The 15,948-nt window shown below is 31.0% G+C and overlaps 1 protein-coding gene across 2 annotated transcripts; it reads right to left on the bottom strand.

The window, feature by feature from the left end:
- Positions 1-11,736: 11,736 nt before the first annotated feature.
- Positions 11,737-15,058, bottom strand: LOC123213271 (2-oxoglutarate-dependent dioxygenase 19-like). Of its 2 annotated transcripts, none has more exons than XM_044632668.1 (5): positions 14,901-15,058; positions 14,329-14,584; positions 13,985-14,220; positions 12,248-12,575; positions 11,737-12,162 (listed from the first exon to the last, which is right to left on the bottom strand). In XM_044632668.1, the coding sequence occupies exons 2-5, from the start codon at positions 14,554-14,556 to the stop codon at positions 11,917-11,919; spliced, it is 1,038 nt and encodes a 345-aa protein (XP_044488603.1). In that variant the 5' UTR covers positions 14,557-14,584; positions 14,901-15,058; the 3' UTR covers positions 11,737-11,916. The 2 variants fall into 2 exon arrangements, with proteins under 2 accessions (XP_044488603.1, XP_044488604.1); XM_044632669.1 differs by having other exon boundaries at positions 14,329-14,581; positions 14,901-15,053.
- Between the last annotated feature and the right edge of the window lie 890 nt (positions 15,059-15,948).

Here is a 15,948-nt window from a genome sequence, read left to right as displayed (position 1 = left end):
ATAGTAGACACACGACTGTGTAGGAAGATCAGATGCCTATGTGTGAGGTGGAAAAAAGGCAAAATCATCTTTTTTATTTGATGCATTATATTTGGTTAAGTCTAGTTGATCCACACATTTGTGCATAGGTCTATACATCCGTGTGTGGTCAACCTATTTTAATATTGGATAAGGATATGTTTTGGGAGCATTTCAGAAGGTGGCTTTAATGCTTAGTGATATACACACCTATATGCCTTAAGTAAACACCTTTATGTGTTGTTATTTCTGGAAAAATAAAAGAACACATTCATGTTGGCTCATCATTTTTCACCTATTTTTCTTTAGTAAAGTAGAGAGAGTTTGAAAGGATTTGGTGAGTCTTAGAGCCTTGAACGTGAAGGTAAGAGAAGAGAAAGCAATCAAAGCCACGTGAAGGTTATCAAAGCATTATTAGAGAAAAGGAAAGTAGACTAATCTCTTTTTTGTTGAATTGAAATTTTTTGTCATATTATGAATGAATGTGTTGTGTGTAATTGAGAATATGTTTGTGGTAATATGGTTTGATATTGATGAATCAAATATTGCTATTTACATGAATTGAGAGTATCTTTGTTTAGTTGATTTTTGTGTTGGTATGTTAATGTTTATAATCAGTTGAAGGGTTGATTAATAGCATTGCTTGGTTTAAATAATCTATGATAGTATTGATGATAGTGTAAAGAAATGTTAACTTTTTTTGGTTAATGATTGCTTGAGATAGAGGAAAAGGCAAAGAAATTGAATTTTATACCTTGTGATATGATCTTGATAAAGGAATTGATTGTGTTGGTTATGTTGTTGTGATATGGAATTGTTACTATGAAAATTTGGTAATAGGAACATTTGTTAAGGAATTGTTAGTAGTATGGGTATGCTTTAAGTGATTATTAAAGTGTTAGATTCTAAAAAAATGAAGTTCAGAATTCTAGAAAATTCATAACACATGCCTGTGTGGATTTAGGTGAAAATTTTTGCCCATGCAATGGATTTGGAAATAAACATACGCCTATGTGGTATTAGACACATGACCGTGTGTCTTTCGCCAAAGATACACACTTGTGTGTTTATGGTTTCGCTATGTAAATTAATTTATACACCCTTGTGTATGAGAGATACACCCTTGTGTACTTTTGGGAAAATTAGATAATAGAGATATAAAAAGTTAGCAAAGAAGATATGATGTTTGAATGAGAGTTTAGAAATGACAAATTTACCGCCAGAGAGGAATAGTTACAAGGAAAGGTGATAAAAGGCTCTAACAAAGGCTATTGGATATTGAAATTACTATGGGTTTATCTGACTGTGTAGACGATGACATATACCTTGATTAGAGCAATTCTAAGTTAAAAATTGGAAACAGTATACTAAACTAGTATGAACCACCAAACTGTGAATAATGAGGAAGTGAAAGCAATGGGGCTCATATATACTTATGTGATCTTGACATCTCTAGATAATTATGCACCAATGATTGGCATCGTAGCATCTGGGATGCATGTGTAATATTAGGAAAGGCCTAGGGTCTCACTTCTCTCTTTTGATATGGTATCCTTAGCCCAGGCTCAACTAGCATGTGTATAGGGTGCATCTTATAGATGACATTCGAGATGTCATCTACTTTAACCAGAAGTCTAGGACGTCTAAGATAGGCATCTAGGATGTTAGGGAAAACATCCATGGGACCATCAATTGAAAAATAAAGGATAAATGAACATCACCATGTGTGTGCACCGCACACACGCACATATATATTTGTGTTATGGATTTCCTACTTATTGAGTGTAGTATCACTAATGTATTCTGTTTGTGTGATTTTGTAAGTAAAGTTGTTGAGTAACGAGGCAAGAACAAGTCAGCTCGGGGCAATGCATTAGTGAGATGCAACATGATCATTTCCATTTTCATTGGATATTTTATATAATTTGAAATATTCGTTCTCTATGTATGCATCTTCAGTTTGTGACATGACCTTTTTGGATTCATATGTTTGATTTTCATTCATTCATTAATATACTTTTGGGATTATAGGATTTTTATTAATAAAACATTTTGGCCTTGATTCTTTTCATATGAAGTTTTTATTTGACATGTCTTTTCGGATGTATTTTTGTGTAGAGGTATATTTTTGGAAAAGGGTGTTATAGTTTTGATTCTTAAAAAGGTCTTTTGACCAGAAAATATATTTTAAAATACTTAAAGAATAAAGTGAAATAATCTTGAGTAGTTAGAGTTTTATGTGAAAAAGTACAAGGTTGAATTAGATTTATCAAATTAGATAAATTCAAGTCTAATTCATAATTTCATGTGGACCATGAGTTTAAATAAAAGTAAAATAAATAATATAAAAATATAAAATAATAATATATATATATATATATATATATATATATATATATATATATATATGGTTGCCCCTGTAAATATGTGTGTGTGTATATATATAGAGAGAGACACACACACACACAAAAAAAATATTCTGGCAAAAAAAGTAAAAAGCACACATTATGTAGCAAAATAAGGAAAAAACCCTAGTCGCTTTTGAAAGCCTCTTCTTGTCATTGCTTTCATAATAAAAACCAAACAAACCATCCTCAAGTTCTAGCAACTTTCGAATATGGTTTTAGACCCCTTTCTCATTTGTGCTCTATGGAAATATCAAGTTTTAGTCTTACACTTGATTATGAGAGATATTTCATAATTTGTCATCGTCAATAAAAGTCAAAAGATCCACCTACACAAGTTTATTCATTAAACATCCTATGAGTGTATGGTGGCAAATATTCAATAGTTATCACAATAACCCATCTTGTAATGACAAAATATATTTTGTCAAAAAAGTTTTTCTCACAATAAGCAAATGTTCTATCAAAAAATCTTCTAATAAACTTTAATGATATGTTTTGTCACATTATCCATCTTATTTTGACACTAAAATTTCCCTCCTTTGTATATATATGTTTTATCATGATAATATCAATTTTATTATTTTAACTATATTTTCATGACTAGTATGATAAATTAATTTGCCACGATATGTTTTAACTTAAATGGTTTAGTCTTCGTCTAACATATTGTGATTATCCAAGTATTTTTTTTATAAGACTACTCAAATTGTTGTCACAATAAATATTATTATAATGATAAGTTTTTAATTGTCATCAATTAATGTGTCACAATAACGTTATAGTGATAAAAAAAATTTGGTACATCACTATTCCTTTTTCACTAAAATTTCTCTACTTTAAAAATAAATCTATCTTATTATAACAATATTGATTTTATCACTTTAATTTTATTGTCACATTTTAATATGACAAATCATCTTGTCACAACATGTTTCCATTTAAATTATTCATCTATTGTTTAATACATTGTGACTATATAAAGTTGTAGTTACAATAAATATTATTATAATGACAAGTTTACTATTGTTAACAATGTATTTGTCATGATAATTGTATGTTGACAATAAGTTTCGTTACATCAGTAATTTCCCTTTGACACCAATTTTTTCCACTTTTCATATAAACATGTCCTATTATGACAACATTAATTTCATCATTTTAACTATACTGTCATGACTTAATATGACAAATTATCACGTTACAATATATTTCACCCTAAACATATTACGACTACCTATGTTGTTGTCACAATAAATATTGTTATGGTGATAAATTTACAATAGTCATTAATTAATTAGTCATAATTATTTTATTGTGACAAAATTTAATCACATTATCACAAATTTTTTGGTGCCAAAACTTCCTACTGGAAAAATTATTGATGAAATCATTGTGACAAACATGTTTGGCAGTAAACATGACTCACAACTTGATATAATCTAAATAATCACCCTGCTCAATTTATATAGTGACAAACATTCAATTATTGTCATAAAAAAATTTATATTATGGTGACAAGTTTATAATTGTCATTATTTAATTGGTCATTATAAATTTTTGGTGATGAAAATGTTATCACATTCCTATTTAGTAAATATGTGTATTATTCGTGTTTTTGTATTATTCACGTATTAAATGCGTTTAAAAAAAATTTAAACAAAAAATATATTAAACGCGTATTTTACACCATTTCCGTATTAAACACGAATTATACATCGTATTTTATGTTTGTCATATTTTTATCATATTTTTGAATTTTTGGCTAAACTTAAAGTACAAAATTGTCCATTCTATTTTCAATTATTTACAAAAATGTCACTACGATTTAAAAAAACCCAACAACATTTCTTTTTTAATTCTTAGCCCTAATTTAGAGTTTTTCTCTCTTGTGGCTTGTAGAAAGATTCACTCTAATCTAAAGTATGAAATCTAAGCTAACTAATATTTGTTTGCTTTTTTCCAATTAACTGGTACATTATTTATTGTATAAAGAATTTTGATTATGTATTATGTTATATTAGGTTTAATAGTTAATTAAATATTTTACATTTAAATTGTTGTATTGATTTTCAATAGGAGATTCTGAAAAGTACTAAAATTATTATGATATTGTCATATTTATAGAAATGTTTTATTGAGGATATGTCGTATTAAACTTGTATATACACGTTCCGTACTTTTCTTGTACACAAATTTTGGAGCATTTTTTTACAAATGTATTTTTCATTTGTCATTGTATTATACTCGTATAATTTGCATACCTTTTTTTCTCGTTCTCGTCACATTATCAAAAAATTTTTTGGATAAATTTTCCTTAAAAAAAACTATTGATGAAAAAATTGTGACAAACAATTTTTGTCACTATTATACTATTATGACAATATGTAATTACAAATATGTTGACTCAAAGAGTTATTATGCTCTTATTTTGATGATAACAAACCAATATGTCCCTAAGCATATAGACTAATGACTTTACTTGAGTGTGAGTTTAGATTGCAAGGATTTAATTAATGCACTTGAAGGAGTTTTAAGAAGAAGATGAAAGACAAGACCCAAGTGAAGAATTTTTGAAGATTTGAAGAAAATCTCAAGTGAAGGTAGATATATATATATATATATATATAAAATCTTGAAGCATTCGTTTTAATTAGAATATTTATTTACATGTGATAGCTCACTTAAAAACCTATTCTAATATCTTTCACATTTTGGGTTAAAATATTATTTTTCAAATGTATTGGGTTAAGCCAAATTTTTAACAAATTTTATTAACTCATTTAAAATGATGAAGTTTTGTGAATTGCATTTTCATATTTCAAAGTTGATTTTGAAAGAATTTTCAAAAATGGGTTAAATTATCACTTTTCAAAGGTTTAGGAGTTAAATTGTAATTTTTAAAAATTCAAGGGATATAATGTAATAAAATTCAGTTGATCGAATTTGACCAACTGAATTCTTTGATGACAACTTTCGAATTATCTAGAAGCCATGTATTTTGGTTTTCAAAAATTTGATTGATCGAATTAAATTTAGTCGACCAAATTTTGCTTTGAATTTTGTAACAACTAGTGCCACATAGACTCCATAAAAGTGTCACATCAAATCTGGTTGATCAAATTATATCCGATCGACCAAATTTTGTATTTTTTAAAAAACTATAACGACTAGTTTTTATAATAGTAACTTTCCCTATATAAACCAATCAAATTCATTTGTAAAGGACTTTTGCCATAAAAAACTTTCATACATTTGAAAGCAAATTAATTTTGAGCTATTTACTTACAAATTCTCATCTCTATACAAAACCCTTGCTCATATACTTTGTATTTTCATTTACATTATATTGTACTACGCTTAAACTTTTATATACACCCTTTGAGAGAGATTATATTTCAAATTCATACTAAAATTTACACTATAAAAGAGTAAGATTCACTCTTGGAGAGATTAGAAAATTTTTTAGTGAGAGAAATTGAGTTCTAGCATTTGTAAAGGTTAATAGTACCTTGAAAGCTATTTTGTTATGAAGAAAAGCTTGGTTGAGTTTTTGTCAACCAATGATTAGTGGAATACTCCAAGAGAGATAGCATGGAGGAGTGGGCGTAGGCTGAGTTATATCGAATTACTATATATCACATATTTGATTTTCTTTTCCTTTAAACTTATACTTTATGTTATGTTCTTTTGATTGTATTGATTATTTGAAATATTCTTGTCATTCTCATAAATTACATTAAAAATAGGCAATATTCATTGATTTAAATAAATTAGTTTAATTATTTAATTTGGTAAAGATTATTTTAGATTGTCTAATTTACCCCCCACTTAGGTCATTCGATCCTTCAAAACATTTGTCACATCTTATTACAATCTAAATAATCATATCACTCATTAAATGTAGTGACAAACATTTAATCATTGTTACAATAACCTATCTTACAATAACAAAATATATTTTGCCAAAATTTTTTTTGTCACAATAAGCAAAATTTTTTGTAATGAAATTTGTCCATAAAGCATATGTTTTTTATTAGACAAATGTCTTAAGAATAGTTAAACCCTGACAAGGGGATTATTGCTCACAATAAGCATATGTTCTTAAAACGTCCATAATTTAGATATTACCATGACCAATAACATGAGTAATAGTGATAGAATTATCATAGTGTTAAATGACTGTATCTAAAGATGCTGACAATTCTCAAGTGTCAAAGTTATTTATTAGAACAACACATGAGTGCACGTTACACATGTGTTCACTAAATTGACCAACGAATCAGAGTCCATATGGATGGTTGCTCTAATATATGTAGAATATATCCTTTTAGTGAATAGAGATAAATGTAATCTTTAGACTTGAGGTCACCAAACCATCTTATGTAAGGATTTGTATAGTTTGACACTAGTCCAATATAGTCCAGTTAAAGGATTGTCAAAAAATGCGTGATTGGCTATATTGAGATAAGTATGAAGGTTATGATAGATACATTGAAAATTTGTCATTATTAAGTACAAGAGATGATATCTCAATTAGGGCCCTATAACAGATGACAATGACCAATTAAACTTATGCCCATAGTGAGATTGAGTTAATACCCAATCTAATTTTTTTAGGGGTTGAAAGAAGTCAGTTTATGTAATTCAAGAATCCTTGAGAAAGACACTTTATACCTTAGCCTCTAAGAGATATTGTATGACGAAAGGATCGAATTGTACAAGTAATATATTGATACTTCACTAATTAGACGACCATGATGTCTTGCTAGAGGTCATTCTTAGTTTATGTTCAAATGGATATTGAGTTGAAAGCCTAATTTAAATTTGGTCACTACTGACTTAATGGAGAGTCTATGAGTTACATACAAAAAAAGTTGATCAAACTCTAAAGGTGTAAAATTTTTTTAGTCGAATTTGAGTCAAATATGATCTAGATTCTAAATTGAAGGTTTTTAGTCTTAGAAATGTTTTTAGACCACAAAAGTGTATTTCATAATACTTAAAGACTAGAGTGAAATAATCTTAAGTAGTTAAGGTTATATATGAGAAAGTATAGAGTTGGATTGAATTTATCTAATTGGATAAATTCAAACCCAATTCATAATTTCATGTAGACTATTAGATTAAATAAAAGTAAAATAAATAATATAAAAATATAAATAATAATAATATATAATACTATATATATATGGTAAGCATTGCAAATATATATGTGTGTGTGTGTATATACACACAATTTTCTCACGAAAAATACAATATGCATAAAGTGGTTCACATTACATGTTTCTCACAGAAAAGTAAAAAACACACCTTATGTAGCAAAATTAAAAAAAAAAAACCACAATACTAGCCGTTTTTGAAAGCTTCTTCTTGTCGTGGCTTTCACAAAAACCATACAAACCATCCTCAAGTTCTAGTAGCCTTTGAACATGGTTTTAGCCTTTTTTCTCATTCATACTCCATATGGATACTAAGGTTTAAACCTACACTTGGTTCTGGGACCGACTTCATAACTTGTTGTCATCAATGAAAGTCAAAGGAGTCACCTACATATAGGGTTGAATAAGAGTCGAGCCGAGCTCGAATAAGGCCCAACTCATTTTCAGCTCATTTTTAATAAGCCCAAGCTTGGGCTTGGGCTCGCCGAGCTCACTAAACATATGTTCATGTTTGATTCATTTCATAATTTTAGTGTTCAAGTTTGCCATCGCACTTAGCTCAGGTTCGTGTTTTTGGGTTCAGGTTCGCTTTGGGCTCGTATTTGAGGCTCGGTAGCTCGATTCCAGGCTTGTATTTCAATAAAGAAACGGTGTCGTTTGTTCCAAGTTAAATGTTTTTTCATTTGAGTGAATAGTTTGTTAGTCGAGTTGGGCTCGCTTAATTGATGTTTGGATTCAGGCTTGTATTCATTTTTTGCTTAAAATTTAGGCTCATGTTCGTATTCGAACTCGTTCAAGGCAAGATCAAGCTCAAGCTCATTCGAGCAAAGTTTGTTTCGAGCCCGAACAAGCTCGCTTTGAATCCAGCCTTACCTACACATGTATATTCATTAAATACCCTATGACTGTAAATCACATGTTTATGAATTAATTATCTTGCGAGGGTAATTCAGAAGGAGTTTTGCAGTATGTTCGATTTTTATTAAAAAATTTAATCATTATTTCAATGCTCAAAGGTTGTCACTTCCTTACAATATCATTATGGATGGCCACTCACTCAATCAGTTGTAATGTGTTCTTTGTAGTTAGTCTTATAAATGATCCATTGGCTGTGACATCTAAAGTTGTCTTGATATGTCCTGGTACTTGGTTGTAGAAAGTCTGTACTAGTATCCAGTTTGGTATCTTTCCCATAAACGATTAGTAATATGGACAGTGCCTCTAAAGGTCTTTGTATCTTTCCCATGCTTTGTATAAAGTCTCGTCATCCCTCGTCGTAATGGTGGCAATGTCATTTCTAATTTTGCTATTTTTCTTGCTAGAAAGAACTTGGTTAGGAATGCTTGTGACAATGCTTGCTATATAGGGAATGATCTTAGAGGTCTGGATTCAAGCCAAATAGTTGCTCTATCCTATCGTAAAAAAGGAAATAATCTCAATTTTACTACTTTATCCAAGACTCCATTTAATCTAAAGGTATCACATATCTATATGACTTTGGTTAAGTGTGCATATGGATCTTTAGCTACTACTCCTCTAAATTGATTCTACTAGATCATGTGAATTATGAATGGTTTAATCTTGAAGTTACTGGCATTGATTGGTGGTCTGAAAACACTTGAAGTGGTGTCTCTGGTTGATGGGATTGCATAATCTTGTAGTGCATACAGTTGGTTTGGCATCTCAACCACGTTAGCATTTGGATTGACTTTTAGTTCCTTTATCTTGATCTCTTGTTCTTGCTTACTTTTCCTCATATTACAAATTGTTTTCTTGATATCAAGGTCAAAGTCTAGCCTTTTTTTCACCCTCAAGTTGGTCATACACTAGGTAAAGCCTACAAAAGTTGACAAAAGTGATCAACTCTCAAAAGTAATGATATGCAAGTAAAGAAAAGAAAATTTTCATTAGTCTAGCAAGACCACGAATCATATTAGAATCAATTTAGCACTAATCCTCGATAACAATGCCAAAAACTTATTTTGTCTAACTCGTAAGTACACTTGCGAGTTGTCAAGCAATATAATAGATATCCAATCCACAAGGATTGAGAAACTGACTACTAATCCATTTCGAGGTTTTTATTAGCTAAGGAGATTAACTGATTAAAGACTATAGATGCGAATAAACAACTTGGCTATATCACTGTTACTGAACTTCGTATACTAAGAACTTCTAAGGCATAAGATTTCACTGACAACCCTTTGTAAGACCGTAGATTGTATAAAACTAATTATAATAATCGTAATGCATTGATGGTTGGGTATTCTAAGTTACCCTAGTTCCGTTTGCTAGGTTTACCAAGGGTGCAAATATTATATGAACACCTACTTTTGTGGCTACTTAGATAATACCTACCCATTATGATTTGTGACTCCAATGACTCCATAAAGATTTGACTTATCTCTAATATCAAGGTTCTAGGTTTAATGAATGCATGAACTAACTCCGTATTTACCTTCCGATAGTCTACATAAGGCTACTAACATGTGCAAAGATAGGCCCTAATCTTGTCACAAGTAAATTTGAAACCATTCATTAAATCAAGCAACACAATGTTATAAAATATAAATAGATGTTCTACATTAATATGGGGATTATTGGATACCTCTTAGTCCTATAATAAAGAAGATTAGCCACTCATGATCATGACAGAAACACAATGGCAATATTTAACGAACATCATAACTCAAACAAAAAAAATAAAGATTGTATATTGTTGATGTATGCACTTAAGTCACTGGTTGTCTCCTTGGATTGTATCACTAGTGTGCGCTATTCTTGTATTCCTTCTGGCTTACAAAATGCAGAGAGCAATCATTCACTGTGTTGTTAGGGCACTTGTCTATCGTTGGACTTCTCTAAACTACTAGTGTGTAAAAGCTCTCTTTCCTTGATTCTTTAGCAGATTTATATAGGGTTTCCTTCTCAATGCGGAAGTAGGATTGATGGATTCCATCTTAATTCATTTCACGTGAAATCTGCTGCTTCTTCATTTTTCTCTGATGTTAACACTTTGGATTTGTTTCCTATTCTTCCCTCTCCATAACTGCTTTTTCTAATGCGATCTAGAGACCTTTATTCTTCTTTCCCAAAATCAGTGTTCTCTCTCTCCTTTTTCCGTTATTCTTTCAGAAAAATTAAGAAATAAAATAAAATAAACTAAATAATAAATTATTTAAACATAATTATAATATTTAATTAAAATCATAATATTTTTTATTCTTAAACACTTAAATTGACATTCCCAGACATGGGAAAATGAGTTTAAATTTCTAAGTGCAACAAATATCTAGTATCTCTCTTATATTCTTACGGCTGTGGTGATCCTTTTCTCATATATTCTTTCATATTTATGGGACTATTGATGGGAAAATACATTCAAATCAGCATTATCTGTGATTTATGGTCCTAAGATTCAAATAGTGTTTTCCTGTTTCAATTGAACTAAAAATAGATTATTAACAAGATTAAAACCTGATAAGGAAAGTGAAGATATCTTCCTGTTACTATTGTGAATACTATATAAGAGAATATCTATAGAAAATGATATACAAAATTTTGGACAAATTCTTCATTTGACGAATACGTGCTCGCTGCCTTGAACTAAAAGATTTCCTCGTGTCCATTGCGAAATACTTAGATAAGCGATTGCCACAGTATCCATTGGTCGCTTGTTAGCTTTTGGCCATCTGTTTTGATGAGCTTCTTGGGAAGTATGCATCGGAAAAAAATTATGAACAATAAATTAAATCTAACATCTTTGCTTGCCGTACTTTTAATTAAAAAAAATAGATGGTGAAAGACGTGCAACATCTCACAGCAAATCGAAAGACTCCAAAAGAGAGAGGGCAAAAAAAAAAAAAAAAACAAAGCGGATTAAGACATGAAGCATAAATCCTAGTTTAGTTAATGACACCAAAGAATTCTAATTAATCAGTCACTAGCTGCAACAATATTACACAACATAATAATAGCATCATCGATTAGCAAAATCGGAATGTCAATATTGCCTTCTACCCATTCAACATGCTTGATGATTATTCAACCTAGGCACTCAAATCCAACAAAGTCAACAGTTGTTTTTCGAACTCTATCTTAATCTCTTAACTTGGTTCTCCATGATGATAATGCTTACATATTTATGGATATGTGATAACATGTTTATTTTATTAGATCTTTATACATATGCTAAAATGACAATATGGAATGATAATAATTTATCACAAGTTTGCTTCAAAACATATTGAAGTCTGCTAGCGTTAGAATAATAACATCTTAATCTTTCAACACACATGTAAAACCGGCAACTATACTAGATTTCATCATATTCAAATCCGAACTCGATCTAAACAAGATTTACTATCAAGCTGATTGCTTTGCTGAAGTTCCAAATAGTCCTTATACTTCATTCCAATGTATGCCGGTGGCTGATTTTCGTTGTCAATCACCTCCTGTGATGGGCTAACGATTGTCTCAAGTGATGATCCATGAGCCACAGCTAAAGATATCCTCGTTTTCATGTTGTTCACAACCGCTCGATGAACAACACTTTTGTACTTCCCATTACTTATAATCTTCACCAAACAAAGTGATTTTATCAGTATTACAAGAAAAATTAAGCTATGCAAATCAAAACACTGTTATAACAAACTAACTCACCTCAATATGATCGCCAGTGTTGACCAGAAATGAGTTGGAAGAGGCATTGACATTAACCCAGTTGCCATTATGTTGCAATTGGAGACCACCATTTTCATTTTGTATAAGGATGGTGAGGAGGCCATGGTCAGAATGAGGGGGCATGCCCATTGCAAGATCAGGCTGTGGACATGGTGGATACAAGTTTGCTGTCAGGATTTGGAAACCTGAATCCAGACTTAGAGTCTTGTCGATATAGCTGGCTTCTAGCCCCAAGCTCTCAGATATTCCTCTGAGCAATTCCCTCGCCACTTCTCGGATTCTTCTGCAGTACTCCATTGCAATCTCCCTGTTCGAACAAGAAACTAATGTTCGGTTTATTGAAATTTAGAATTATCGACATCACAGGACATCTATTAGCCAAGTAGTTCTTTCAATTGACTGTTCAGTTTTCTGAATGATTATTTCCTTTTGTTCAAATGGAAATTCATTATTATGGTTAGATTTTTACCACATTTTAACACAAGCAATAGCCCCATCAGATTATGTCATATAGACATTGACTTCAGTTTTGTTTTGGCTACTCTTCCAGGCTCATCTATTGATAGATATTACTATGAGACCTTATCCAAGTTTTCCTAGATTGGCTGACGTTGTGCGTATTTGGCTAAGAATGCCCCGTCGTAGAGCACTACAGTCCAAATCAAGTAACTAGACATTTTGTTTTGATTTGCCTGTCAGAAGTCTCGTAGAATTGTGAATGATTGATCCATGGAATCTACAAATTGCATTCTTCTTGTTCTTTTTCTTGATTTTTAAAAGGCCAAAGGACTATTTTCCACCCAAGTTTAAGTGCTATCTTATAACACACCAATAAAGTTTGAAAAACCTAAAATCTCACCTCTCCATTAAAAATCTCAACTAGGATTAAGAGTAAAACTATCTTTTAACAAAAAAGCTAAAGTTTTATTACATTTAGCTCCCCTTAGCTTGAAAACTCACAATTCCCCCCATTTGAAGTTTAAAAAATCAAAATTCCCCCTTAAGGTTTGCAAATCATGATCGGAGTCACCAGAGATAGCTATCTCCAATGGTGTTGGCTCTCCCTCTTGTCTCAACTCTCCTTGCTGATCACTTTCGAGCCACCGGTGTAGGCTATTTCCTCAGACAAAGACAAAATTGTCTTCGTCTCAAACAAAGACGACCGTCTGAGGTCTCAAATAACGCCACCGAAGATGGCCATCTCTGATGACTTCGACCATGATTTGCAAACCCTCTAGGGAATTTTGATTTTTTAAACTTCAGGTGGGGGGTGAATTGTGAGATTTTTAAGTTAAAGGGGGAATATAACAGAACATTAAATTTTTAAAATTTTTTATTAAATAACTATTTTACCCCTAATCATAACTGTGATTTTTAACGGATAGATAAAATTTTGGATTTTTCAAACCACATTGATGTGACTTTAGATAGCATTTAAACTTGGGGGCGACATAGTCCTTTGGCCTTTTTAAAAAACTTTTAAGAGTATGCAATAACAAAAGCGATTATTGTTCGTATATTAATAGTGCTTGCCAGATGACTTTTGCAATGAAATGAAATAAGAGTTTTGACATAGGATCAGAAGTTATCAAGATCGTTATAATATTTACTAGACTGGAGTGAAGTCTTTTAACTATTTTGAAAATAAAACAATAAAAAACTAATAGGGCTAGTTTTTCACATAAATTGTAAATAGATTTAAGGAACAATATTTACCTGAATTCAGAGGGCTTGGTGGGTGAGTAAAACTGAGGATGCACGAATACCTTTAAAAAATCTCTCCAAAAGAAGACCTTATCAACGGAAGTATTGAAACTAGTCCCATATCTTATAGGATCTAACACATGTTTTCCTTCAAACTGTCGCTTCTCCTCCTCAGTAAGATTGAAAAATCTTTTGCACGTATCAATCATTGAATTCATTAAACTCTCTGGCACACCGTGATTTATCACCTAATTTATATAGTAATAATATTACTCATTAAATAATATTTGAGTTAGTAAAAAAAAATTTTAACAACGTTGTAGTTAAATGACGATGAGGGTTATATATTTATTTACCACGAAGAAGCCCCAGTGTTGGCAGGCTTTGCCCAGGTCGTGGATAATCTTGGACCGTTGTTCTGGACACGAAGAGATAAGGAGAGAGAAATCAATGATGGGAATTGAACAATCCGGTAAGGAGTCTGAAATAGATAATTGCTGATCATTTTGATTTTTTTGAAAATTGTAAGCTGATGGAATTGAGGAGAGGCCTGGAGATTCAGCTATAGCTTTTACACTGGTCATTTTATTAGATGGGAAACCAGCGATGCTGCTGTGGTCATGGAGAAAAGAGAGAGAAGCAGATGTGAGTCATTAATTGTGCATAAGAGTAAACATAACAGGATTACGCCATATAGACATGCCTGAAAAGTCCCGATTACATGCCCAGCCAGTGTAATATAATACTAAACTAGGTAACTTTTAAAAAAATAAATTTCAAGTCACGTAACACCTTCACATTACCCTACTAAAAATATCAGCTCCCAGACAACAAGGAATCCAATAGTAAACTTCATAACCCGAAATAAAGATTTAAAAATATAAAAAAGGAAGAACCCAATTCAGAAAAGAAAAGAGAGTGGGATTACCTTAGACGAGGGAGGAGAGAAATTTTATTTATTTATTTTTTTTCAGTTTCAGAACAAGACCGCGAGAAATGTGTAGAGATTCTGTGGTCATTGGGTTTATCATCCCGAGAGAAAGAAGTGGATGGCCCAGGGTGGGTAGCCATCTTTTCAGTTCAAGGAAAGACAATTATTATCACAGTGTCCAGTTAGACACGTCAAGCATAAAAAAAAGCTCGGACACGATAAAACCCGATTCGATATTGTAGAGTATCGGACCAAGCCCATGGGCTTATCAAGTTGGGCTTAAGGCTTTAATATTAGAGTCATGGGATGGTCCAGTCCGGTACTGTTTATAAAATAAATTTTTTTTTTCTGGGTGACATAAACAAAAGACAACAGAAGAAGAATGTCTTGCGGTAGAAACAGATTTATGCTTCTGCCAGGGAGAAGGGCAGCCTCTGCATAATTTTTTTAAAATTTATTTATTTTTTAAATAAATCTATTTTATTTTCCTTTATTTTCATTTTTATTTATAAATCTTTTAATCACTCAATTTCAATTATTTCATTATATTTTCAATCTCATTAACTCTCTTTCAAAAAATATTTAAATTCGTAAATAATAATTCTTTATATTTACAATTTCATTTTTATTTTTATTTTATCATTACAAAATATTATAAAATATCTAAATTCACAAATAATAATTATTTATCTTTGAAGAATTCAGATATTTAAATATAGAAAATGAGTAGATAAATATTATATAGTAGATATATTTTATTTATGTTTTATAATTTATACTGTATGTAAATTAATTTATTTGTACTATGTAATCAATTTATAATATTTTTCATCATATAACCACGGTATTCCCCTGCCACAAGTGAGGGATTATAAATAAAATATTCGAGATACTATTATTGATTTTAATAATTGAAAAAAATTTATGTTAAAAAATTTTAATTAAAAAAATTTTTAAAAAATTGATTAAATGGGCCGGGCCGGCCTGATTAAAGCCCAACCTGGCCCAGCGCGATTTAAGCCTGGCCCGGCCCAATTAAGGCCGA

This window comes from Mangifera indica, chromosome 4 (genome assembly GCF_011075055.1).
Source record: "Mangifera indica cultivar Alphonso chromosome 4, CATAS_Mindica_2.1, whole genome shotgun sequence".
Lineage (NCBI taxonomy): Eukaryota > Viridiplantae > Streptophyta > Magnoliopsida > Sapindales > Anacardiaceae > Mangifera > Mangifera indica.
This window is presented reverse-complemented; position numbering and strand designations above follow the sequence as displayed.